At 38.7% G+C, this 27838-nt stretch overlaps 1 protein-coding gene across 4 annotated transcripts in view; it reads right to left on the minus strand.

Moving 5' to 3' along the window:
- The window catches only part of ebf2 (EBF transcription factor 2), a 237313-nt gene that overhangs the window by 182018 nt on the left and 27457 nt on the right, over window positions 1-27838 (minus strand). For all 4 annotated transcript variants that reach the window (XM_062960844.1, XM_062960847.1, XM_062960846.1 and 1 more), the window contains one exon: window positions 26421-26489. In XM_062960844.1, the coding sequence (XP_062816914.1) occupies window positions 26421-26489 (69 nt within the window). The remainder of the gene's footprint in view (window positions 1-26420; window positions 26490-27838) is intronic.

A 27838-nucleotide genomic window follows, 5' to 3' on the forward strand; every position in this document is an offset into this window, starting at 1 on the left:
GAAACACGGTATGTGTATGTATGGATCTGCTAGTACTGCTGTTTTCTTTGTGTTTGTTCAGTTAAAATTTGAACTAAAATGGAGAAGGAAAGAGTACTAAAAGTTTCATTTTGTGTTTTTGAGGTTTGTCACACATTTTCCAAACCAGTTTACAAATGAGCATCTTTGGCTCTATGAAGGTGCATTGTGCAAAATGAAAACTTGCTCCGAGCGCATCCCACGCCATTCGGTGTCCGGTGATTAGAGAAACCGGCAGCCGGAGTCTCAAGCGGGGATGAATGGGGCTCGTTTTCATTGCCTCATTTGTATCCATTCATCACTCATTTGGGGGTCAAGGGCTTCCCTTTTCCCGCAGCAATGGAAGTCCTCTCGGCAGCTGTCTCCTGGCAGCTGCCATTTTATTCCCCCAGAATGGACCAGATGGCCACTCATTCCAGGCCATTTCGGGGATGCCGAGAGGGAAATACCACGCGCTGCCCTCCCGGTGGTGTCCACCACGGCCACATTTGTCAAGCACTGAAATGGGGAATATGGGGGAGATGGACCGTGGGTGCAGCAAGACAAATATCGGTGGAACAAATACAAAACACAGAGATCTGATTTCAACAAAGAACAACGATATTGGTAAATACAGAAACACAATGGATTCACTGAATTAAGACATAGTGGTTTCCTAGTTAGGTAGAACTCAAGCAACTAGAACTCTTTAGCAACTGGTAAAAATATCCAACACTTTAAATACAAATTAAAATAAATCAATTTTGAGCCAAAATTTAAGTTTCTGTTAAATTATGTTAGACTTCAATGAAGTTCATTTGATTGAAAGGTTTCTTAATAATATAGTAAAACTGTGTCACATTAAGTTAAATTTGTCTGTATTTTTCTTAATATGCTTTTAATGACTATTTCAGTATGACCATGAAGTTATGCTGGAGAACCTAGCCCAGAAAGGATATATTTTCTTGGATTTGGATAAACAAAACCGTGGATACTAGTCTCATAGACAACAAAGTCCAACTTGCATATTCCATCTTCCTCCCAATATTGGGATTCAAGGAAACTAATAGCATATCTAAGCTAATGCAGATTTAAAACTACAGAAAATATTGATAGTATAATATAAAAGCTCATCTACGCTCTCTCCGGGTTGGATTTAAACTAGCAATCTTCTGGTCAGCAACCCAACCTTCAAGGCAACAGTCCTACCAGGGCAAGGGTTTAGCCCACTGCACCACCAAGGGCTCAATAATAATAATAATAATAATAATAATAATAATAATAATAATAATAATAATAATAATAATTGAAGGAAAAGCTGATAAGGATAAGGCTCTGGCTCATGAATGGGACCCTGAAGAAGGAGACAGAAGGCCTGATCCTTGCAGCCCAGGAGCAAGCCATCAGAACAAAGGCAATTCAGGCCAAGATCGAAAAATCACCTGATGACTCGAAATGCAGACTGTGCAAGGAAACCGACGCAACCATGGATCATATCCTCAGCTGCTGTAAGAAAATTGCACAGACAGACTACAAACAGAGGCACAACTATGAGGTCCAAATGATTCATTGGAACTTATGCCTCAAGTACCACCTTCCAGCAGCAAAGAACTGGTGGGATCACTGGTAGGGCAAAAGTGTTGGAAAATGAACACGCAAAGATACTGTGGGACTTCCGAATCCAGACTGACAAAGTTCTGGAACACAACACACCAGACATCACAGTTGTGGAAAAGAAAAAGGTTTGGATCATTGATGTTGCCATCCCAGGTGACAGTCGCATTGACGAAAAACAACAGGAAAAACTCAGCCGTTATCAGGACCTCAAGATTGAACTTCAAAGACTCTGGCAGAAACCAGTGCAGGTGGTCCCGGTGGTGATGGGCACACTGGGTGCCGTGCCAAAAGCTCTCAGCCGGCATTTGGAAACAATAGACATTGACAAAATTACGATCTGCCAACTGCAAAAGGCCACCCTGCTGGGATCTGCACGCATCATCCAAAAATACATCACACAGTCCTAGACACTTGAGAAGTGTTCGACTTGTAATTTTGTGATACGAAATCCACAATATCTATCTTGTTTGCTGTGTCATAATAATAATAATAATAATAATAATAATAATAATAATAATAATAATAATAAATAGGATTTATTACCTATCTCTCCTTATGGCTCGAGGATGGGAACAACATAGTGAAACAGCCATATACAACAGCATTATAACACATATTTCGAAAGACATATAACAAAGATTGACATCAGTATCAATAACATGCAGTTTAAAATTGACTGGGTAGGCTTGAAAGAAAGTATGTTGTATGTTGAATTCTGACAGCTGATTTAGCTGTTGAATCTCTTCTGGCAAATCATTTAACATCTTGGGAATGAAGCATTGTTGATTGTCAATCGTAAAATGTCCCAGTTTCTCTCTCCTCCTCCCATTTTCCTCCTTCATCCTCAGGCTTACTACAGTTGCTGCAACCTGAGTTCACATTGCACCCAAATACTCCTATGAGTCATACAGTTTATGCAATAAATATCCAAGCCATATCCGGTCCAGGAATGCTCTAAGAATCCATCCAAAACACTCTCCGGTCTTTACCCAATTCTCTAGCCTCGCATCAGAGAGATTGCTGGTGCTAGCATTTCTTTGACCAACCCCTCTTTGGAGACCCTAAGGGAGGACCACACAGTTCAGCAACTAAAATTGCCCTCTTTGGCTAAATATGTGACAGAATTCACACACGGGATGGGAGCCATTAAGCGTCATGTGTGAAAACGCTCTCATCAGCTTTCCCCGGGAAGGAAAGAAATTTGGGTATGTGTCGAGCCTCAGGGGGTCCATCGCCCACTGCCGACATGGGCAGCAAAACACCACCAAAGGAGAGAAGAAGGGAAAAGAGAGAGAGGGGCCTATTCTTTGGCTGTCACTATCAGGAACACAATCACTAATCCAGTACAAATACCTCTCCAGGAAATGGATTCTGTTTCAAAGGAAGAGGGAACGGTTTGGGGAGATTTCTTTGGGGAGAACAGAAAAGTCAGTGAACTTGCGAAGATTTATCGCCCTGCAAACTGAAGCCTCTTTTGTAGCCAAGGGGGTCTGGGAGAGGGAAGGTGACAGCAGAATGGAGTGGGGCTCCACTGGAAAATATCACCTCCTCCCTCCCTCCACCTCCTCTCCGGGGATCAAGGCAGCAATTCATTATCCCCAACTCTTTCCACCTTGAGGCCTCCTCTAGTGGAGAAGGCGGATGCCAATCACGCTCCGTCCCTGCAAACTTGGGCTTCGAAGGGGTTTGTTTGGGCCAGATGTGGGGTTTGAGTTGGAGGAGTCCAGAAGGGAATGTTAATTTCTCAAGTTCAGATCTATGCCTCCAAGGGCAAAAGGCCAGGGCTCACCCAACCCATCTCACCAATGACTTTTCCGACATTTGGACTCTGTCTCGAAAAAACAGAGGTGGTCAACATCCAGGGAAAATCTGAAAACCTTTTTCTCTACAATGGGGTCCTATTACAGTCATTTACTATGCAAGTTTTTTTTTTCAAAAAATTGCTACAAAACAAATAGATGCCTCTTCAAAATAGGGCAAAGGAAAATAATAGTAATAATAATAGTAATAACACAACACACCAGACATCACAGTTGTGGAAAGGAAAAAGGTTTGGATCATTGATGTTGCCATCCCAGGTGACAGTCGCATTGACGAAAAACAACAGGAAAAACTCAGCCGCTCAAATATGTTTAAATTTCTCTGCCAGCCTTGGTTCACTCAAGCAAAATAAATGCTGTGCTTTACTTTTTCTGCCACCATCAAATATAAATAGCTTGTCAAGATGGTTCCTAAATCTCCAAGCCTCACCAAAGGATGTGTCCAGTCCACACTGACTAATAATTTTAATAATAATAATTTTCGTCGCATTGACGAAAAACAACAGGAAAAACTCAGCCGCTATCAGGACCTCAAGATTGAACTTCAAAGACTCTGGCAGAAACCAGTGCAGGTGGTCCCGCTGGTGATGGGCACACTGGGCGCTGTGCCAAAAAATCTCAGCCAGCATTTGGAAACAATAGACAATTACAAAATCACTATCTGCCAACTGCAAAAGGCCACCCCTACTGGGATCTGCACGCATCATCCGAAAATACATCACACAGTCCTAGACACTTGGGAAGTGTTTGACTTGTGATTTTGTGATACGAAAATCTTGTTTGTTGTGTCACAATAAAATAATAATGATAACTACAAAACATTGCATGGAAAGTTCCTTGACAAAATTGAAAGAAAAGCTGACAAGGAGAAGACCTGGATATGGCTCACAAATGGGACCCTGAAGAAGGAGACAGAAGGCCTGATCCTTGCAGCCCAGGAGCAAGCCATCAGAACAAAGGCAATTAAGGCCAAGATCGAAAAATCAGCTGATGACCCAAAATGCAGACTGTGCAAGGAAACCGACGAAACCATTGATCATATCCTCAGCTGCTGTAAGAAAATCGCACAGACAGACTACAAACAGAGGCACAACTATGTGGCCCAAATGATTCATTGGAACTTATGCCTCAAGTACCACCTTCCAGCAGCAAAGAACTGGTGGGATCACAAACCGGCAAAAGTATTGGAAAATGAGCACGCAAAGATACTGTGGGACTTCCAAATCCAGATTGACAAAGTTCTGGAACACAACACACCAGACATCACAGTTGTGGAAAAGAAAAAGGTTTGGATCATTGATGTTGCCATCCCAGGTGACAGTTGCATTGACGAAAAACAACAGGAAAAACTCAGCCGCTATCAGGACCTCAAGATTGAACTTCAAAGACTCTGGCAGAATCCAGTGAAGGTGGTCCCAGTGGTGATCGGCACATTGGGTGCCGTGCCAAAAGATCTCAGCTGCCATTTGGAAACAATAAACATGGTCAAAATTACGATTTGCCAACTGCAAAAGGCTACCCTACTGGGATCTGCGCGCATCATCCGAAAATACATCCCACAGTCCTAAACGTTTGGGAAGTGTTCGACTTGTGATTTTGTGATACGAAATCCAGCATATCTATCTTGTTTGCTGTGTCATACAATTATTATTATTATTATTATTATTATTATTATTATTATTATTATTATTATTATTATTATTATTATTGTTTTATACCCCACCCCATCTCCCCAAAGGGACTTGGGGCAGCTTACATTGGGCCAAGCCCAGGCCAAACAAGCAATACAAAACACAACAATAAAACAAATCAATCAACAATAAAACAAATCATAAAACTAATAAGATCACATAAAATACTTTGATAAAATCCTAGGTTGGCTCCAAAAAGGAACTGGGCCAAAGAGAGTGTCAGTAGTGTCAGATACAATCAGAGAGGGACAATACTATTGTCCCAATTAAAGTGCTAGGGGAGGCATAGACACGGGAAACTATGGCCGACTAAGGAATAAAGTGCAGTAAAAGATAGGCAACAGGTCAGTCATTTACTATGGAAGTCAGTTACCAAAGGCCTATTGGAAGAGCCAGGTTTTCAAATACATATCAAGTGGGTTTCTTATATTTCGATTCACTTACATGCAACAAAGAGCAAACACTAAGCAACATTTCAGAAGATGAGATAAGGGGATGCAGTAGATCAGGGGTCCCCAAACTTTTAAAACAGAGGGCCAGTTCATGATTCTTCGGACCGTTGGAGGGCCGGACTATAGTTGGCCACCGAGCAATAATAAATAATAATAATAACAACAACAACAACAATAATAAAAAGAGGGTTGGAAGAGACCCTTTGGGCCATTGAGTCCAATCCCCTTCTGCCTTTGTGCACCAAAAGCACAAGCAAAGCACCCCTGACAGATGGCCACCCATCGTCAATGTTAATAACAATAATAATAATAATAATAATAATAATAATAATAATAAAGAGGGTTGGAAGAGACCCCTTGGGCCATTGAGTCCAATCCCCTTCTGCCTTTGGGCACCAAAAGCACAAGCAAAGCACCCCTGACAGATGGCCACCCAGCGTCAATGTTAATGTTAATAATAATAATAATAATAATAATAATAATAATAATAATAATAATGGTTGTAATAGAAGAAGAGACCTCTTGGGTCATTTAGCCCAACCCCCTTCTGCCCTTGTGCCGTGGGGGCCGGATAAATAGCTTCGATGGGCCGCATCCGGCCCCCGGGCCTTAGTTTGGGGACCCCTGCAGTAGATTCTCAGTTAACTGGAACTCTCCAGCAACTGGGAAAAATCAAAGAAATAGTACTTTATTATAAACTAGTTTTATTATAAACTAGCATTGTCCGGGTTATTTGAAAAAGTCATTTTTTAATTGTACAAAATGCATAAAGTTGTGGATTAACAACTGACATCATGCCAGGTGAACCCCAAGTAATTCCATCAGTACTTAAAGTTTGTTACGTTAGACAAGTTTGCTCTAGGTGCATCATCAGTGGGGCTCAGTGTGCTCTCTGTCTGTAGGGTAAACTACAACTCCCACTATGGTGAGTGAGACCCCTCAAGTAGGTTGAGTTAGTCATGGGGGTTCTGTGTGCCAAGTTTGGACCCAGTCCATCATCGGTGGAGGTCACAGTTTCTCTGGTTGTGGGTAAACTACAGTTTCTCTGGTTGTGGGTAAACTACAACTCCCAAACCCCTCCACGAATCAAATTTCAGCAAATCAGGTATGTGTGCCAAGTGTGCCAGATCCATCGGTGTTTGATTTCACAGTGCTCTCTGGATGTAGGTGAACTACAACTCCCCCAAATCAAGGTGAATTTTCCCCAAAGACCTCCAGTACTTTTTGCTGGTCATGGGGGATCTGTGTGCCAAGTTTGGTCCAATTCCATCTTTGGTGGAGTTCAGAGTACTCATTGTTTGTAGGTGAACTACAAATCCCAGTACCTACAACTCCAAAATGTTTAGGTCAATTCTCCTCAAAACTCACCAGTATTCAAATTTGGGAATATTGGGTATGCATGTTAAGTTTGGTCCAGATCCTTCATTCTTTGGGTTCATAGTAAGCTTTGGATGGAAGAAGAAGAAGAAGAAGAAGAAGAAGAAGAAGAAGAAGAAGAAGAAGAAGAAGAAGAAGAAGAAGAAGAAGAAGAAGAAGAGGAGGAGGAGGAGGAGGAGGAGGAGGAGGAGGAAGAAGAAGAGGAAGAAGAAGAAGTTGTTGTTGTTGTTGTTGTTGTTTATTTGTATCCCGCCACCATCTCCCCGCCACCATCTCCCCTGGAGGGGACTCGGGGTGGCTCACAGAAATATCATATACAAAACAATAACAATATACAATACATCAATAAACAATAACATGCACCAAGTGTAATATTTGCACATTAACCAAAATGAATAAAAACACACTTATTAAAAACATAGAATTAAAAAACAGTGAGGTTGTAATAGTAGATTAGCAAAGTGCACATCATAGGTTGTAAACTCAAAACATAGATAAAGTGCTACAGATTCGTTTGAGGATGTAGGTGAACTACAACTCCTATAAATCCTTCTAAGGCCGCCAGTGTTTTTTCTTCATCATTGGGGTTCAGAATGCTCTTAGATTGCAGGTGAACTATACATCCCAGTAACTATAACTCCTATAAATCATGGTGAATTTTCCCCAAATCTCTCTAACATGTTCAGTTGCTGATCAGTTCCTGTTTGCTGTGTGTTATAGAAAAGAACAGGAAAGGACACCCAGCCACACACATAGATAAATAATTTCACATTTATTATGTGCATAGATTAAAAGTACTGTTCCATTATCTGGGTGGAGGCCACTAGGGAGCGCTAGAGACAGTCCATTTTACAGGGATTTGAAGGAGGAAAACCATTTCCCCTGTTTTCATTGGTTATTCCCATCTCCACTTCCCATTTCATAAAGGAGGGCGGTTTCCAAGATGGGGACATGGGTGGGGGGGAATAACAGGAAAACAGAGGGAAATACTGTATATACTCGAGTATAAGCCTAGTTTTTCAGCCCTTTTTTAAGACTGAAAAAGCCCCCCTTGGCTTATACTCCTGGTTGGCTTATATTTGGGTCAGCTTATACTCGAGAATATATGGTACATTTATTATTTTTCTCTATTATTATTAGTATTATTGCATTTATTATTTTTCTCTATTATTGTTGCTACTATTACATTTATTTTACTCTATTTTTTATTATTAATAATAATAATACATTTATTTCACTCTGATCGTTATAGTTATAATTATAATTATAATATATCTATATATATAAAAGGGTAATGAAATTTCAGCCTAGGATAAAACAACGAAACTACACATCCCAGAAACACTAAACTTGGCAGCACAACCCCTCATCCATGCCTCTAGGTTGATACAACAAAAAGAAAAGAAAAATAAAGTCCTAATTAGAGGGAGAGGAATAACTGTTTTTATTCAATTGCTGCCAGTTAGATGGCTAAGCTCCACCCACTTGGTCTGCTGTCAGAAGGCTAAGCTCCACCCACTTGGTCTCCTAGCAACCCATTCAGCCCAGGGCCACTTCAATCAGGCCTCTTCCACACTGCCTATAAAATACAGATTATCTGATTTCAACCTGATTATATGGCGGTGTAGACTCAAGATGAGCACCAACCCCCAAAGTCAGACACGACTGGACTTAATGTCAGGGGAAAACCTTTACCCTTGACCTTAACTACCACCGATTCCTCAATACTTTATTTCCCATACCACCATACTTCGCCACAGCAACGCGTGGCCGGGCACAGCTAGTATATATATAATATAATTATTATATTTATTATTTTACTCTATTTATTATTACATGTATTATTTTCCTGTATTTATTATTATTATTATTATTATTATTATTATTATTATTATTATTATTACATAAGCACATTTACATTGAAGAAGATGAGAATAATGATTTAATCAGAGTCGGAGAGTCTTATCTTAGAGTTTTATGTAAATATTCAAAAACATTTAAGCTCAATTAATGCCTCAATTAATGTAATTTTATTGGTATCTATTTTTATTTCTGAAATTTACCGCTCTCAGCTCATATTCGAGTCAATTTTTTTTGTGTCAGGAGCAACCGGAGTTGCTTCTGGAGTGAGAGAATTGGCTGTCTGCAAGGACGGTACAAGGACGGATGTTTTGATGTTTTACCATCCTTATGGGAGGCTTCTCTCATATCCCCACATGGAGCTGGAGCTGAAAGAGGGAGCTCATCCACGCTCTCCCCAGGTGGGATTCAAACCTGGCAGCTTTCAGGTCAGCAACCCAACCTTCAAGTCATGAGGATTTTATCCCCTAGGCCACCGGAGGCTCCGCAAGTCAATGATTTCCCAGTTTTTTTTGTGGTAAAATTAGGTGCCTCGGCTTATATTTGGGTCGGCTTATGCTCAAGTATATACAGTAGTTTTACTCCTTCAACCCACCCTCCACACTCATAAAATGGACTATCCTTCTCTCTCTAGTGGCCACCACTTGGATAATGGAACAGAAAATTATTCTTCCGTATCCTGTACATCCCTGTCTTTCATGGACGTATTCTCAAAGGAATTTCTTGCTCTTAAAAAAAATCAAAATACAATGGCAAAAAGGACAGAAAGGAAGCCTTTTCTCCCAATTCTAGAAGCAAAATGTCACACAAGATGTTAAGAACTGCTAAAGTGCCAAACGCACGAGTTTAGTTGAAATAGGATTGCGCTTTTAAGTCTTGTATGTATAGTAAATGGGAAAAGGGGAGGGAGGGAACACAAAATCATGCCACAAACTGGCAAACTGGTTAAGGTCACTGCTTCTGAAGGACAGCCATGTCTCCGCACGTTACCATGCAAGACCACTGCTCTGTTTATGTTGCTTGGTTAAATAGTTTTTTGAAAAAAGAACACTGACAGTGATATTTTTGAAAGCACGGAAGTCAAGAGAGGGGAAACAAGAGAACCAGATGTCTTGAAGGGACACTGGGAACTCTTAAAGATAAAGGACCCCCCCCCCTCGCTTCGCTCCCTCCCCCCCACCCGCCACAACCTCCTCTCTGCTCTCCTTTATCAAAATGTCCCAAAGGAACGTTTGCAAGCACTCTTGTCAACAAGTTGATGCTGACACCGCATTGTACATTGCCTGACTTCTTGTTTAATGCAAGGCCTTGAGCCGAACCAAAAAGCAAAAATTTTCCTTGACTTCCTTTGGTCTTTTCGTATTTTGGATTCAAGCGGATGAGAGAAAACGGATATCATGCGTAATCAAGACAGTAACAAAATAAAGGACAGCAAGTGAGTATAGGATTCCAAAAATACATTTTTTTGGACTCCACAAATCACATTTTTATGTTATCCAAGCAGGAGACATTTTATAATAGCCTCATTATCCGTTGGCATTACAGTAGAGTCTCGCTTATCCAACCTTCGCTTATCCAACGTTCTGTATTATCCAATGCAGTTTGCCTTTTAGTAGTCAATGTTTGTTTGTTTTATGAATAGTTTTTATTAGATTTCCAAATAAAACTTACAGTGAAAGTGTGAGAACAAATGAGGTTTTTAGAGAAGAAGGTGTGGAAAGTAGACAGGAAAAGAAAAAACATAAGACAGAAAGAAAAAAAGTGGGTATTCAAACCCCATACCAGGTAGGGGAAAACAAAACCAAAACAAAAGGCTATTAATAATAAAGATAAGATATAAAATGAATGACTTCCATCTCTTACACAGATACCCTGTTTCCCCTAAAATAAGACATACCCAGAAAATAAAACCTAGTAGAGGTTTTGCTGAATTGCTAAATATAAGGCCTCCCCCGAAAGTGAGACCTAGCAAAGTTTGTGTTTGAAAGCATGCCGAACGAACAGAACATCAGAACATGCAGGATCGGTAAATGTACGTACCATAAAGTGTTGTACATGGAAATATTGGTAGTAACAAGAAATTCTTGATAGGATTCACAGTTTGTCTGGTTATGCTGGTTTATGATGACAACTACTGTACTATATAAAATATATGTTCATTTTTTTGTTCAACAATAAATGTGAATTCTTCTTCATGGAAAAATAAGACATCCCCTGAAAATAAGACCTAGAGCATCTTTGGGAGCAAAAATTAATATAAGACCCTGTCTTATTTTCGGGGAAACACGGTACTTTAAGAAGTTTTTTTTCTCTTGTTTCTTTGTTTTTCTTTCTTTTTCTCTTCTTTGGTGTCAGCATCTTCTTTACCTTCAGTCTATATCAACAAACCCTCTATTAAAATTAAATTAGCACCTTCATTTGTATTTCAACCAAATAATTTTTTATCAAGTCCCAGTAGTCAATGTTTTTAGTCACAGTTTCAATACATTGCAAAGTTTGGGTGTTAAATTTGTAAATACAGTAATTATTACATAACAGTATTGTGTATTGTACTGCTTTTTCTGTTGTAAAACATATTTTTGTGCTTAATTTGTAAAATCATAGCATAATTTGACGTTTAATAGGCTTTTCCTTAATCCCTCCTTATTATCCAACATTTTTGCTTATCCAACGTTCTGCCGGCCCGTTTATGTTGGATAAGTGAGACTCCACTGTAGTCTAAAGTAGCGGTTCTCAAAGGGAGCCCTTGGCCTTTTTCCCTTGCCTTGCTTGCTTCCAAAATACTATTTCCCTCCCACTGCTCGGGGGGTGCTTTGCTTGTGCTTTTCTTGCATGGCAAAAGAGAGCTGGGTGGCCCGTGGGGTTTTCTCTGTTATTATTGTTGTTATATGATACAAAACAAGATTAGCACACAGCAAGCAAGATCACTATGCTGGCTTTTGTATTGGATCACACATCAGACACTTCCCAAGTGTCTAGGACTATATGATGTATCAGCAAATAATGCGTGCAGATTGGAGTAGGGTGGCCTTTTGCAGCTGACAGATGATAATTTTGTCAGTGTCTATTGTTTTCAAGTGCTATCCAAGGTCTTTAGGCACTGCACCCAGTGTGCCAATCACCACTGGGACCACCTTTACTGGCTTGTGACAGAGTCTTTGCAGTTCGATCTTTAAATCCTCATATCGTGTCAGCTATTGTTGTTATTATTATTACAGTAGAGTCTCACTTATCCAAGCTAAACGGGCTGGCAGAAGCTTGGATAAGCGAATATCTTGGATAATAAGGAGGAATTAAGGAAAAGCCTATTAAACATCAAATTAGGTTATGATTTTACAAGTTAAGCACCAAAACATCATGTTTTACAACAAATTTGACAGAAAAAGTAGTTCAATACACAGTAATGTTATGTTGTAATTACTGTATTTACGAATTTAGCACCAAAATATCACGATATATTGAAAACATTGACTACAAAAATGGCTTGGATTATCCAGAGGCTTGGATAAGTGAGGCTTGGATTAGTGAGACTCTACTGTATTATTATTATTATTATTATTATTATTATTATTATTATTATTATTATTATTACAAAGACCAGGTGGCCATCTATTGGGGGAGCTTTGATTGTGCTTTTCCTTCATGGCAGAAGAGGGTTGGACTGGATGGCCCTTGGGATCCTCCACTGAAATACTGTTCAGCTTATGTTGGTCAAAAACTTTGCCCTTGCCTGGTATATATACATTATATATTCGAATATAAGCCAACCCAAATATAAGCCGAGGCATCTAATTTTACCACAAAAAAACTGGGAAATCATTGACTCAAGTATAAACCGAGGGTGGAAAATTTCAGAAATAAAAATAGATACCAAAAATTACATTAATTGAGGCATCCGTAGGTTAAATGTTTTTGAATACATACATCAAGCTCTAATTTAAGATAAGACTGTCTAACTCTGATTAAATCATTATTCTCATCTTCTTCAATGTAAATGTGCTTATGTATCCTTTTAAGAATAATAGAGTAAAATAATACATGTAATAATAATAATAATAATAATAATAATAATAAATACAGGAAAATAATACATGTAATAGAGTAAAATAATAAATGCAATAATAATAAGATCAGAGTGAAATAATAAATGTATTAATAATAATAATAAAAATAGAGTAAAATAAATGTAATAGTAGCAACAATAATAGAGTACAATAATAAGTGTAATAATATCAATAATAATAGAGAAAAATAATAAATGTACCATATATTCTCGAGTATAACCTGACCCAAATATAAGCCAACCAGGATCCTCACCCGAGTATAAGCCGAGGGGGGCTTTTTTAGTCCTAAAAAAAGGGCTGAAAAACTAGGCTTATACTCGAGTATATACAGTATATAATATGTAAACATTTGTTGGGTCTCCATGAGAAACCTTTGCTTCAAAAAGGGCTCCATGGCTGAAAAGGTTTGAGAACCCCTGGTCTAAAGGTCTGCAACCATAAAGCCATGGAACCATGATTCGCACAATTCCTTATTGGAGAGCGACCCATCAAACACTTTCAAAGCAATCCATAACAAAATCAAATCTACACTGAAATAATAAAACACAATGATAAATCATGAAACTCACCAAAAAGGAGGACTCACAACATATAAAACAGTGACAAACAACTTCTACTAGAAATTGCCACAACGTTGCATGGGGGGGGACTAGAACAAAATAATATCTCACTATTTCTAGTCAATTGATACTGGAAGAATTTAATTCTCAGCCCTCACCAACGCAATCCGTAATTGCGACTGACTACCACCGTTCTCCTGGGAATGCATTGACAAGTCAATGTCTATGTTTTTTTTTCTTTTTAATCACAAACACGCAGCAGCTAAACCAACTGCAGATGTATGCAGGCTTTTGGGATATACCAAATTTCCCAGGATTTTGCGCTCACATTGGATGTTTTGACCAAAAATTGTATTATATTGCATTACTGTATATACTCGAGTATAAGCCTAGTTTTTCACCCCTTTTTTTAAGACTGAAAAAGCCCCCCTTGGCTTATACTCGGGTGAGGATCCTGGTTGACTTATATTTGGGTCAGCTTATACTCAAGAATATATGGTACATTTATTATTTTTCTCTATTATTGTTGCTACTATTACATTTATTTTACTCTATTTTTATTATTATTATTAATACATTTATTATTTCACTTGGATCTTCTTATTATTATTGCATTTATTATTTTACTCTATTTATTATTACATGTATTGTTTTCTGGTATTTAGAATCATAGAATCATAGAATCATAGAATCATAGAATAGTAGAGTTGGAAGAGACCTCATGGGCCATCTAGTCCAACCCCCTGCTAAGAAGCAGGAAATCGCATTCAAAGCACCCCCGACAAATGGCCATCCAGCCTCTGCTTAAAAGCCTCCAAGGAAGGAGCCTCCACCACGGCCCCGGGGAGAGAGTTCCACTGCCGAACAGCCCTCACAGTGAGGAAGTTCTTCCTGATGTTCAGGTGGAATCTCCTTTCCTGTAGTTTGAAGCCATTGTTCCGTGTCCTAGTCTGCAGGGCAGCAGAAAATAAGCTTGCTCCCTCCTCCCTATGACTTCCCCTCACATATTTGTACATGGCTATCATGTCTCCTCTCAGCCTTCTCTTCTGCAGGCTAAACATGCCCAGCTCTTTAAGCCTCTCCTCATAGGGCTTGTTCTCCAGACCCTTAATCATTTTAGTTGCCCTCCTCTGGACGCTTTCCAGCTTGTCAGCATCTCCCTTCATCTGCGGTGCCCAAAACTGGACACAGTATTCCAGGTGTGGTCTGACCAAGGCAGAATAGAGGGGGAGCATGACTTCCCTGGATCTAGATGTTATTCCCCTATTGATGCAGGCCAAAATCCCATTGGCTTTTTTAGCTGCCGCATCACATTGTAGGCTCATGTTTAACTTGTTGTCCACGAGGACTCCAAGATCTTTTTCGCACACACTGCTGTCAAGCCAGGCGTCCCCCATTCTGTATCTTTGATTTCCATTTTTTCTGCCGAAGTGAAGTATCTTGCATTTGTCCCTGTTGAACTTCATTTTGTTAGTTTCGGCCCATCTCTCTAGTCTGTCAAGATCGTTTTGAATTCTGCTCCTGTCTTCTGGAGTGTTGGCTATCCCTCCCAGTTTGGTGTCATCTGCAAACTTGATGATCGTGCCTTCTAACCCTTCGTCTAAGTCGTTAATAAAGATGTTGAACAGAACCGGGCCCAGGACGGAGCCCTGCGGCACTCCACTTGTCACTTCTTTCCATGATGAAGACGACGCATTGGTGAGCACCCTTTGGGTTCGTTCGCTTAGCCAATTACAGATCCACCTAACCGTAGTTTTGTCTAGCCCACATTTTACTAGTTTGTTTGCCAGAAGGTCGTGGGGGACTTTGTCGAAGGCCTTACTGAAATCTAGATATGCTACATCCACGGCATTCCCTGTATCGACCCAACTCGTAACTCTATCGAAAAAAGAGATCAGATTAGTCTGGCATGACTTGTTTTTGGTAAATCCGTGTTGACTATTAGCAATGACCGCATTTGTTTCTAAGTGTTTGCAGACCACTTCCTTAATGATCTTTTCCAGAATCTTGCCTGGTATTGATGTGAGGCTGACCGGACGGTAATTGTTTGGGTCGTTCTTTTTTCCCTTCTTGAAGATAGGGACCACATTCGCCCTCCTCCAATCTGCTGGGACTTCTCCTGTTCTCCAAGAACTCTCGAAGATGATTGCCAGTGGTTCTGAAATAACTTCCGCTAGTTCCTTCAATACTCTTGGATGTAGCTGATCTGGCCCTGGGGACTTGAATTCGTTTAGAGTGGCCAGGTGTTCCTGGACAACTTGTTTCCCTATTTGGGGTTGGATTTCCCCCAATCCTTCGTCCATTCCATGTTGCTGAGGTTGAAGATGGCTTTCTTTTTGTGAGAAGACCGAGGCAAAGAAGGCATTAAGCAGTTCTGCCTTTTCCCTATCCCCTGTCACCATCACCCCATCTACTCCTTGCAGTGGCAAGGAGTAATAATTTATTAATATAATAATTTATTATTATTATTACTATATGTATTATTTTACTCTATTATTCTTAAAAGGATACATAAGCACATTTACATTGAAAAAGATGAGAATAATGATTTAATCAGAGTTGGACAGTCTCATCTTAAATTAGAGCTTGATGTAAATATTCAAAAACATTTAACCTACTGATGCCTCAATTAATGTAATTTTATTGGTATTTATTTATTTATTTATTTATTTATTTATTACAACATTTCTAATAAAAGGGGACTCAGGGCGGCTTACAATAAAACACACGTATATAAAAATATAAAATACAATACAAATCAATTAAAATAGTTAACTAATTAATTCTATTTTTATTTCTGAAATTTACCACCCTCGGTTTATACTGGAGTCAATGTTTTCCCAGTTCTTTTGTGGTAAATTTAGGTGCCTCGGCTTATATTTGGGTCGGCTTATACTCAAGTATATACAGTATATTTATTTAATAAGTATACTGCTTTTCTCCCATAGCGAGCCCAAATTCCAATTGATTCTGATTGAAAGCATATAAGTTTTTTTCCATGCATTTTAAACCATAGAAAAAGAAGAAAAATGAAGAGAGGAGGTGCCACAGTGGCACAACTGTTGACCTAAATCTGCTGAAGTAAAGGTTGGCAGTTCTAAGTCATGGGTTGGGGTGAGCTCCTCCTGTTAGCCCTAGCTCCCGCCAACAAAGTAGTTCGAAAACATGCAAATGTGAGTAAATCAATAGGTACCACTTCGGCAAGGCGCCCATGCAGCCATGCCAGCAACAAGAACAGAAGGTGTCTATGGACAACGGACTCCTTGGCATGGAAATGGAACAAGACCACCTCCCCATGGCTAGAGTTGCCTCCAGAACACTGGAGATGAAAGGGGAATTTAACTTTGTTCTGTGCATTTGTATGTCATTGTTATTCCATTGTATTAAAGGCACTGAATGTTTGCCTATCTCTATATATTGTAATCTGTTTTGAGTCTCCTCCGGGAGACAGAGTGGAATATAAATAAACTGTTATTGTTGTTGTTGTTATGTTTTAAAAAATGGGACATTTTTAAAAAACATTGGAAAAAGTGGGACAGCAGGTTAATCTCTGGACTCTACATGACATATGGAGAGAATGGAAAAATATGCGACAATTACGTTCCGTGGATTCAATGGAATTACTTGTGTTGAGTCTAACAATTGAACACCAATCCGTGATGAACTGTAAGCTAAACTCCCATCTTCTATACAACTATTAAACATGCTGGATATATCTCGCTTACATGCAGGTTAGTCACTGGAAGCAAACAAACTACAGTTGAGTCTCACTTATCCAACACTCGCTTATCCAATGTTCTGGATTATCCAACGCATTTTTGTAGTCAGTGTTTTCAAAATATCATGATATTTTGGTGCTAAATTCATAAATGCATTAATTACTACGTAGCATTACTGCATATTGAACTACTTTTTCTGTCAAATTTGTTGTATAACATGATGTTTTGGTGCTTAATTTGTAAAATCATAACCTAATTTGATGTTTAATAGTCTTCTCCTTAATCCCTCCTTATTATCCAACATATTCACTTATCCAACATTCTGCTGGCCCGTTTATGTTGGATAAGTGAGACTCTACTGTAATTTTGCACTTTGAATTCGGTTTGCAGCAACAGAAGAAAGCTGAGGACAAAGCTGGAAGAGGAAGGAAACCAGGACACTTGAAATGCAACCAGAAAGTGGGATGACAGAGAATTAAGTGCAAAATTACAATAATTAGAGAGCAGGGGTGCCATGGTGGAAGAAAAGTAGACTATAAACTGGATAAACTATAGTAAATAATTAATAAATATATACCAAGGGAAGGGTTGTTTTAAATAAAGCAGCGAGTTGTCAAAATGTCAGAGTGAAGAATAGATAGAAGTGGCTCTCCCTGATTCTCCTCCTTCATTCAATCTCTTTCTCTTCCCCCCTTTTCCTGCTCCTTGCTCAATTGGTTCACGGTCACCAAAACCCAAATAAGCCAAGTGTTTAAATAACATCTTCGAAGCCACAGTAAAGATAGGGAAAAAAATATTGCTTCCTGTCACGGCCAAATATTAAACACAGCACACACCTAATGACTCTATTACTCTCCGGGGAAAGCGCTTTATGAACAATAAAGTCCCAACAGACGCGCACTGTTTGGACTTGGAAGCCTCATTATGAGCTCACTGATCCAGCACAATTTACAAGCTCCATGGCATCCACTTGAAAATGTTTAAAAAATAAAAGAAAGAATAAGAACATTGGACAGATCCAGAGGTAGAAATGGCCTCCACAGAGAAATAATAATAATAATAATAATAATGATAATAATAATAATAATAATAATAATAAAGGGGGAAGAAGAGGAAAAGAAGGATAGGAGAAAGAATAAAAAGAACTTAAAGATTCAGAGAGGTAGAGAGAGATAAAATGGCATTCATATACGTGGGATTGAATGCAACAATGGCATTCATATTCATAGGGTTGAATGAATATTAAAATGATGTTCATATACATTGGATTAAATATGGGGAAGGGAAGGGTACTGTGAGGCTTAGAATATATATGCAGTAGAGTCTCACTTATCCAACGTTCTGGATTATCCAATGCATTTTTGTAGTCAATGTTTTCAATACATTGTGATATTTTGGTGCTAAATTCGTAAATACAGTAATTACTACATAGCATTAATGTGTAATGAACTACTTTTTCTGTCAAATTTGTTGTATAACATGACATTTTGGTGCTTAATTTGTAAAATCAAAACCTATTTTGATGTTTAATAGGCTTTTTCTTAACCTCTCCTTATTATCCAACATATTCGCTTATCCAACGTTCTGCAGGCCCGTTTATGTTGGATAAGTGAGACTCTACTGTATATATATATATACACACACACACACACACACACGGTGGGTCAAAATGTTTTGCCTCCTGTTTCATTGAAATGTGTGAATGTCGCAATTGGCCAGCTTGATTAACATTGAATAGCCTCGCAGCTTCGAGGCATGGCTGCTTCCTCCATGAGGGAATCCTTTGTTGGGAGGTGTTAGCTGGCCCTGACTGTTTCATGTCTGGAATTTCCCTGTTTTCTGAGTGTTGTTCTTTATTTACAACAAAGGATTCCCCCAGGCAGGAAACAACCAGGCTTTGAAGCTGCAAGGCAATTCAATGCTAATCAAGCTTGCCAATTGCAACATTCACACTTGCCTCAGACAAGAGTTTTTCTCCCACCCTGGAAATTCCAGATATATAAAGCCCACTTGCCTCGTTTCCAACAGATCTCACAACCTCTGAGGATGCCTGCCATAGATGTGGGTGAAACGTCAGGAGAGAATGCTTCTGGAACATGGCCATACAGCCCGGAAAACTCATAGCAACCCAGTGATTCTGGCCATGAAAGCCTTCGACAACAACTTGAAAGAAGCTTTGAAAGAACATGGTACATAATGTAGGCCTCGCCTTGCAGCCAGAATATTTGCCCTGGACTTCTGTTCCACTTTTTATACTGTATTTTGAACAGAATGCACTGGGGAATAAAAAAGAAGTTGCATGTCCAATCCTAGACTGTAGCTGGAAACTATTTTTGGCAAATGAATGTGAAAACATTGCAAGTAGATGTTGATTTTACTTGCAAATATCTGACACACATGTCTGAAATAGAGAGAGATAAACAGCTTGATTTTAATTTCATTTGTTTTCTTTTTAAAACTCGTTCCTATCTTGGGTTCTGGTAGATTTAGTGGCTTAGGACATCTCGTGAATTCAAACCCGCAATCTTCAGGTCAGCAACCCAACCTTCAGGTCAGCAGTTCAGTCGGCACAAGGATTTAACCCACTGTGCCACTGCAGCTCAAAGTATTATTAAGTATTATTAAGTAAACTCCTGGTGGTGCAGCGGGTTAAACCACTGAGCTGCTGAACTTGCTGACTTAAAAGTTGATGGTTCAAATCCTGGGAACAGGGTGAGCTCCTGCTGTTAGGCCCAGCTTCTGCAAACCTAGCAATTTAAAAACATGCAAATGTGAGTAAATGGATAGGTACTGCTTTGGCGGGAGGTGTCTTTGGACAACTCCGGCTCTTCAGCTTAGAAATGGAGATGAGCAACAACCTCCATAGTTGGATACGACTAGACTTAGTGTCAGGGGAAAACTTTACCTTTACCTTATTAAGTAATACTCTATATACTCAAATATAAGTCTAGTTTTTCAGCCCTTTTTTAGGACTGAAAAAAAACCTCCTCGGCTTATACTCGGGTGAAGGTCCTGGTGGGCTTATGTTCAGGTCGGCTTATACTCAAGTATATATGGTATATTTATTATTTTTCTCTATTATTATTGGTATTGTTACATTTATTATTTTACTCTATTAATTATTATTATTATATTTATTATTTTACTCTATTATTGTTTTTACTTTTACATTTATTTTACTCTTTTTTATTATTAATAATACATTTATTATTTTACTCTATTTATTATTACATTTATTATTTTACTGCATTTATTATTATTATTATTACATTATTATTACATTACATTACCTTTACCTTTTATTATTATTAAAAGGATACATAAGCACATTTATATTGAAGAAGATGAGAATAAGGATTTAATCAGAGTTGAACAGTCATATCTTAAATTACAGTTTGATGTAAAGATTCAAAATCATTTAAACTACTGATGTCTCAATTAATGTAATTTTATTGGTATCTCGGCTTATACTGGAATCAATGTTTTCCCAGTTTTTTTGTGATAAAATTAGGTGCCTCGGCTTATATTCGGGTCGGCTTATACTCAGGTATATACGGTACTTAATAATAAGCAAAGTATTATTAAGGTAGTATAACAGCAACCACAACCACAACAGATCTGACATTCAATATTAAATGTGACTCTTGAAATCAAAAGATCAAGTGTAGGGTATTAATACATATATACTTAGAATAAAACATCCCTACTTCTCTGAGAAGAGAAGGTTAAAAAGGGACATGAAAGCCATGTTCAAATACAGTGATACCTTGACTTAAGAGTGTAATGCATTCCGTGACTGAGCTTTTAACTTGGAAGACCATCATACTCGGACAACGGGGGATCACCTAAGAAAGTAAATTACTGTATATACTCGAGTATAAGCCAACCCGAATATAGGCTGAGGCACCTAATTTTACCACAAAAAAACTGGGAAATCATTGACTCAAGTATAAGCCGAGGGTGGGAAATTTCAGAAATAAAAATAGATACCAAAAAATTACATTGAGGCATCAGTAGGTTAAATGTTTTTGAATATTTACACCAAGCTCTAATTTAAGATAAGACTGTCTAACTCTGATTAAATCATTATTCTCATCTCATCTAAATGTGCTTATGTATCCTTTTAATAATAATAGAGTAAAATAATGCATGTAATAACAATAATAATAATAAATACAGGAAAATAATACATGTAGAGTAAAATAATAAATATAATAAGATCAGAGTGAAATAATAAATGTATTATTATTAATAATAATAAAAATAGAGTAAAATAAATGATAATAATAAATACAGGAAAATAATACATGTAATAACAAATAGATTAGAATAATAAACGTAACAATAATAAGATCAGAGTGAAATAATAAATAAATGTATTAATAATAAAAATAATAAAAATAGAGTAAAATAAATGTAATAGTAGCAACAATAATAGAGTACAATAATAAATGTAATAATAATAGAGTAAAATAATAAATGTAATAATACCAATAATAATAGAGAAAAATAATAAATGTACCATATATTTTCGAGGATAAGCTGACCCAAATATAAGCCAACCAGGACCCGCACCCGAGTATAAGCCCAGGGGGGCTTTTTTAGTCCTACCGTGTTTCCCCGAAAATAAGACAGTGTCTTATATTATTTTTTGCTCCCAAAGATGTGCTAGGTCTTATTTTTAGGGGATGTCTTATTTTTTCCATGAAGAAGAATTCACATTTATTGTTGAACAAAAAAATGAACATTTATTATATACTGTACAGTAGTTGTCATCACAAACCAACATAACCAGACAAACGGAATCCTATCAAGAATTTCTTGTTACTACTGTATAAATATAAATAATATAACATTTTAATGTATTATTACCATTATTTCCATGTACAACTGGTATGCACATTTACCGATCCTGCAGGTTCTGGTGTTTTCTTTGGTGGGCACCGGGCATGCTTCCAAACAAAAACTTGGCTAGGTCTTACTTTCGGGGGAGGCCTTATATTTAGCAATTCAGCAAAACCTCTGCTAGGTCTTATTTTTTGGGGATGTCTTATTTTTGGGGAAACAGGGTAAAAAAAGGGCTGAAAAACTAGGCTTATACTCGAGTATATACAGTAAGTAAGTGTTTCCTGGACATATCATTCTATCTCCCACGTAGACCTTCAACTCCATTGTAAAGTTCTGTTTTCACATGCATCGTAACTTTTATTCTGTAGCAAAATAGCGTAAACAGAGTCCAAGCACGCAAGCAGACATCTCCAACTGGCTCACTCTGCTTGGAGATACTTTCCCTTTTGTTGCCAACTTTCACTTTCCAGAGGATCATTTCAGACCTCAGAGCATTTCTGCTGTAGGAAGGAGGCATCGGGGTGGTGGGAATGGCCGGGGAAGGGGAGAGAAACCCGATGTTCTTTTTAAAAGGGACCAAATCAATCATTTGTCAAATGACAGGGCAAAGCGCACCGAGTTACTGATTCCTTGCAAACATCCCGACTACTAAAAAATTAATCAGCACCAGATGGCACAGCAGCGGATGGTCGCAGGAGAGCTGGGCCTGAGCAGCAAATGAAAGCATTGGACTCTGCAGGACAAGTAGAAAGATCACGGCAAGCGCAGGAGGAGAGAGGGAGGGGACGGCTGATCTTGCAGGGAAGAGATGGCCTGCTTTGACCATCTTGTGATGCAGAAGATCCAAGCAGCCTTGCCTTGATGGGAAGAGAAAGGTCAAGAAAAATAGTTGTTCTGGGATGGATATGAATCACCTCCAACTAACTGTATGGCACCATGGTGAGTCCATTGAAGGCATGGGATTGGACCAGATCCAGCCTGACTCAAGTGTCATCCACATCTCCAAAACTCTAGGATCACTCCAGAGCATTTCCAGAATAAATCCCATGTCCTCTTAACATTGATGACCCGAGCGTAGCACTTTTGCATTCATCATCATGACTCCCTACAGCAGTTCCAACCAAGTTGACCATCAACTATACATTGGGAACCTGAGTTGCTGTAAGTTTTCCGGGCTGTATGGCCATGTTCCAGAAGCATTCTCTCCTGACTTTTCGCCTCATCTATGGCAGGCATCTTCAGATGTTGTGAGAGCTGTTGGAAACTAGGAGAGAATGCTTCTGGAACATGGCCATACAGCCCAGAAAACTCACAGCAACCCAATGATTCTGGCCACAAAAGCCTTTGACATTTATCACCAGGCATTGCTGAATCACAATTTCCATCATTCTTCTGTATGGACCAAGGCAACTGGAATCCTGCAGTCCAACAAAACCTGGAAACAGTTTTGATCAAGGATAGCATATTGCTAAAATTACTCTTACTACTGAATTTGATTTTTTCCAGTTTTGTTATATATTTTTTCAGAGAAAAACTTGCTATATTAATGTAAATAAAGTATAGCGCAACATACACAGTTTTAAAAAGCAGCACAAGGGGAAGGAAGAGCATAGGCATTTAGAAAGCTTAGTCTCACATTGCTTGCATTGCTACACGAATTCTTACAACAGCTGCAATTGTATCATTTCTTCAGATTCGGTTCCTTTCCAAAACGAATACAACACTGCCAATTTTCTGTGTTGCTTGTTTTGTCCCAGCCAAGTACATTGGCTTACAAGCGGTTTTCTTACACATTGGCTCAGTATCCCAGCTCTTTCTGCACCACTCCTTCACAAATGCCTTTTAGTCATTCTTCTACATCTCTAATTATTGAATAGTAATCATTCCAGTTCCTTCCAATGTTTTCCAGTTTTATTTCACATCGGTTAATAAAATTGCTTGTACATCTGATGGGCGTTTTCCATTATTTCTTTAGAGTGTTTGTGTAACTTCCATCCAACAGCCTTCCATAATATTTAGGGCTGTGGTATTTCTTTGCCAATCTTATACATATTTGCTCCAAGATAATTTCCTCCGAGTTCTAACAAATGCACATGATTACTTTATGGAATTGGACCAGCAATCTGTAGGCTGTGAAACAAATCTATGATTCAGTTCTAATAGGTCTTTGATCCCTTTACATGAGTAGTCCAAAATATTTTGCTGTCTGAGAGAAAGATAAGATGGCATTCTTTCCCTCATTCAAACTGGCCAGATCTACCATTAAATGTCAGTGCCACAAAATACCTGGAATGTAGGAGTTCTTGGCAAGTCATGCGGCACCCAACTCTGTCCTCTAATGTTTTGGAGCCTCTGTCCTCTAGTGCTTTTGAGCCTCTGTCCTCTAGTGCTTTTGAGCCTCTGTCCTCTAGTGCTTTTGAGCCTCTGTCCTCTAGTGCTTTTGAGCCTCTGTCCTCTAGTGCTTTTGAACCTCTGTCCTCTAGTACTTTTGAACCTCTGTCCTCTAGTACTTTTGAACCTACCGATTGAGTACCGGATTACTTTCAAGATACTGGTTCTAACCTTTAAGGCCTTACATGGTGTGGGGCCACCGTACCTGAGGGCCCGCTTATCCCCCTACCAACCCCAGAGATTACTTCAGTCCGAAGACCAAAATTTGCTTGAAGTCCCTAATATACGGACTTATCATTTGTCTTCTACTAGGCAGAGAGCCTTCTCGATTGTAGCTCCTCATTTATGGAATGTCTTGCCAGTTGAAACTCGAACTATCTGAGACCTACTTGCCTTTCGGAAAGCCTGCAAAACCTTGCTCTTCCAACAAGCTTTCAATGGGTGAAAAACTCGGGGCTATGTCTGGTTTTATTGTTGTTTTTATTGTTGTTTTTATTGTTTTTATTGTTACTTTAAAGCTAAGTGTATTGTTTTAATCCATTTCTGTAAACCGCTCCGAGCCAAACTGGGAGTAGCGGTATACAAGTCTAATAAATAAATAAATAAATACATAAAAACCTCTGTCCTCTAGTGCTTTCGAGCCTCTGTCCTCTAGTGCTTTTGAGCCTTCCCAAGCTCTGGTCCTCCAAATCTTTTGGACTTCAGCTCCCAGAATTTCTAGCTGGCTGGGACTTCTGGGTGTTGAAGTCCAAAACACTTAGAGGACTAATGTTTGGGAGTCACAGCTGGCATCTATTGCCTGAAGCCGGTGCCTCACTCTTCTCACAGCCAGATGTGTTCTTCATTTCCATTATACGTGTTGAAAAGCAAAAGAGCACTCTTCATATTTGTCTTTTGCAGAGAAGGGAAAACTCCTCTTGCTCTCAAACTCTACAGAAACCTGATTAGCCTCTTTTTTTGGTCTCTACCCAATGAAGTCATATTCACCTGAGTTTCAAGCTTCCCTCTAAATTCGTCACTGATGTTCCCATGGATTGTATCCCTTGCTGCCCTGACTGACAAAATGTCATCCACCAAACTAAAGAAGGGGAAGAGAAGGCAATGGAAATTGATGCCTCCCAAGTTGTCATTTACTTCCAAAATCCTGTGTGTTAAATTCGAGATTTGCAGATTGAACAGACAGAAGTGAGGGGAAAGTGATTGGAAGAAAAACCATACAAAGAAACACCGGTTGAGTGACACACAGCCACAACTTTATTGCTAACAGCTATTAGGCTCTTAGCATAGCACACGGCATGAATTTGGCCTTTGGGAAACCTGCCTCTTGGAGAGTGAAATCTTTCAGCATAACCAGTCACCTGGGAGACACTTGCATGGCAAACTATAGGGTTATTTAAAGCAATTGAAGGTGTCCTCCTGCCAGCTGAGAGTGAAGGAAAACCAATAATGTATGATCTGATGTCCTTTACCCCATGTGCACAAAACCTCATTACTCTTTATAGGAGGCATGGGCAAACTTTGGCCCTCCGGGTGTTTTGTAGTTCAACTCCCACAATTCCTAACAGCCTCAGGCCCTTTCCTTTTCGCCCTCAGCCGCTTAAGCGGCTGAGGGCGAAAAGGAAAGGGCCTGAGGCTGTTAGGAATTGTGGGAGTTGAACTACAAAACACCCGGAGGGCCAAAGTTTGCCCATACCTGCTATAAAGATACACTTGTGAAACAGAAACGATAACCTGCAATGCTCTCTGTTCCACTGATCCAGTTGAAAGCCATCCCTTGCTGAAGAGAGACCATGTTCAAGAAGCAGCTGCATGAAAAAAAACTTGGCCAAACTTTTAAAAAACAAGTGGAACACTAGTAAAACCAGACATTCTGTCAAGTCATAAAGTGCTTCTCTGAAATATTGCAGAGAACTGACATCAACAGTTAAGCAGAGACTTACAAGGAATTTCAAAACGCTTCATCCATTTGCAGAAGGTAGGACAACCTGCTTTGTTCCAAAAAGAAGAAACATTTCATTTCCTACCTGTCGATGATCACAGGATCCGAAGGAGTTTCATTGCGGTTCCCACAGCTTTTCTTTTCACAGCAACGACTAGAGAAAAGAAAGGGAAAAGGAGAATACTCAGGAAGGAACACAACAATTGTTTCCAGTCTCAAGATTAGTATGGCATCTTCCTTCCTGGGCAAATGACAAATTGCAAAAGCCTTCTGTGAGTCCCATAGTTGATCTGGCAATATTAAGGTGATCAATTTAATTTCCTAGAATGGGGACAGAACATACTTTGTTAATGTAGGCGAAACTTCAGGAGAGAATACATTTGGAACATGGCCATACAATCCTACTTTGGAATCATTGTGGGCAATGTGAATGGTCAGACTAAACTTGTGCTACATGAGTCAGCATCGTTTTTTTTCCAGTACAGATTGAGTATCCAATGTCCACAATGCAAAGAACCAGAAATGTTCTAGATATTTTCAGATTTTAGAATAATTGTACCTGAAAATGCATAAATAATTCAATATTTTGGAGGAGGTACCCAATATGTTGTGTTTCATATCATATCCATATAACATGAGGATAATTTGATACAATATACCGTATATACTCGAGTATAAGCAGACCCGGATATAAGCCGAGGCACCTAATTTTACCACAAAAAAACTGGGAAAACATTCACTCCAATATAAGCTGAGGGTGGTAAATTTCAGAAATAAAAAGAGATACCAATAAAATTACATTAATTAAGGCATCAGTAGGTTAAATGTTTTTGAATATTTACATAAAGCTCAAACTTAAGATAAGATTGTCCAACTCTGATTAAATCACAGGGTTGTTGTATGTCTTTCGGGCCATATTCCAGAAGTATTCTCTCCTGACGTTTCGCCCACATCTATGGCAGGCATCCTCAGAGGTTGTGAGGTATGGAGAAACTAAGTAAGGAAAGGAAAGATTCTCATCTTCTTCAATGTAAATGTGCTTATGTATCCTTTTAATAATAATAGAGTAAAATAATACATGCAATTATTATTATTATTATTATTATTATTATTATTATTATTACAGGAAAATAATACATGTAAGAATAAATAGAGTGAAATAATAAATGTATTAATAATAATAAAAATAGAGTAAAATAAATGTAATAGTAGCAACAATAATAGAGAAAAATAATAAATGTAATAATATCAATAATAATAGAGAAAAATAATAAATGTACCATATATTCTCGAGTATAAGCTGACCCAAATATAAGCCAACTAGAACCCTCACCAGAGTATAAGCCGAGGGGGCTTTTTCAGTCTTATAAAAAGGGCTGAAAAACTAGGCTTATACTCGAGTATATACAGTAATAATGTTTAATAATTCAACAAAGTATGTCAGAAAGCAAAGGTGTCATTTCCTCAGCCACTCAATGTGGACCATTTCCAATTTGTGCAGGA

Source organism: Anolis carolinensis, unplaced genomic scaffold (genome assembly GCF_035594765.1).
Source record: "Anolis carolinensis isolate JA03-04 unplaced genomic scaffold, rAnoCar3.1.pri scaffold_8, whole genome shotgun sequence".
NCBI lineage: Eukaryota > Metazoa > Chordata > Lepidosauria > Squamata > Dactyloidae > Anolis > Anolis carolinensis.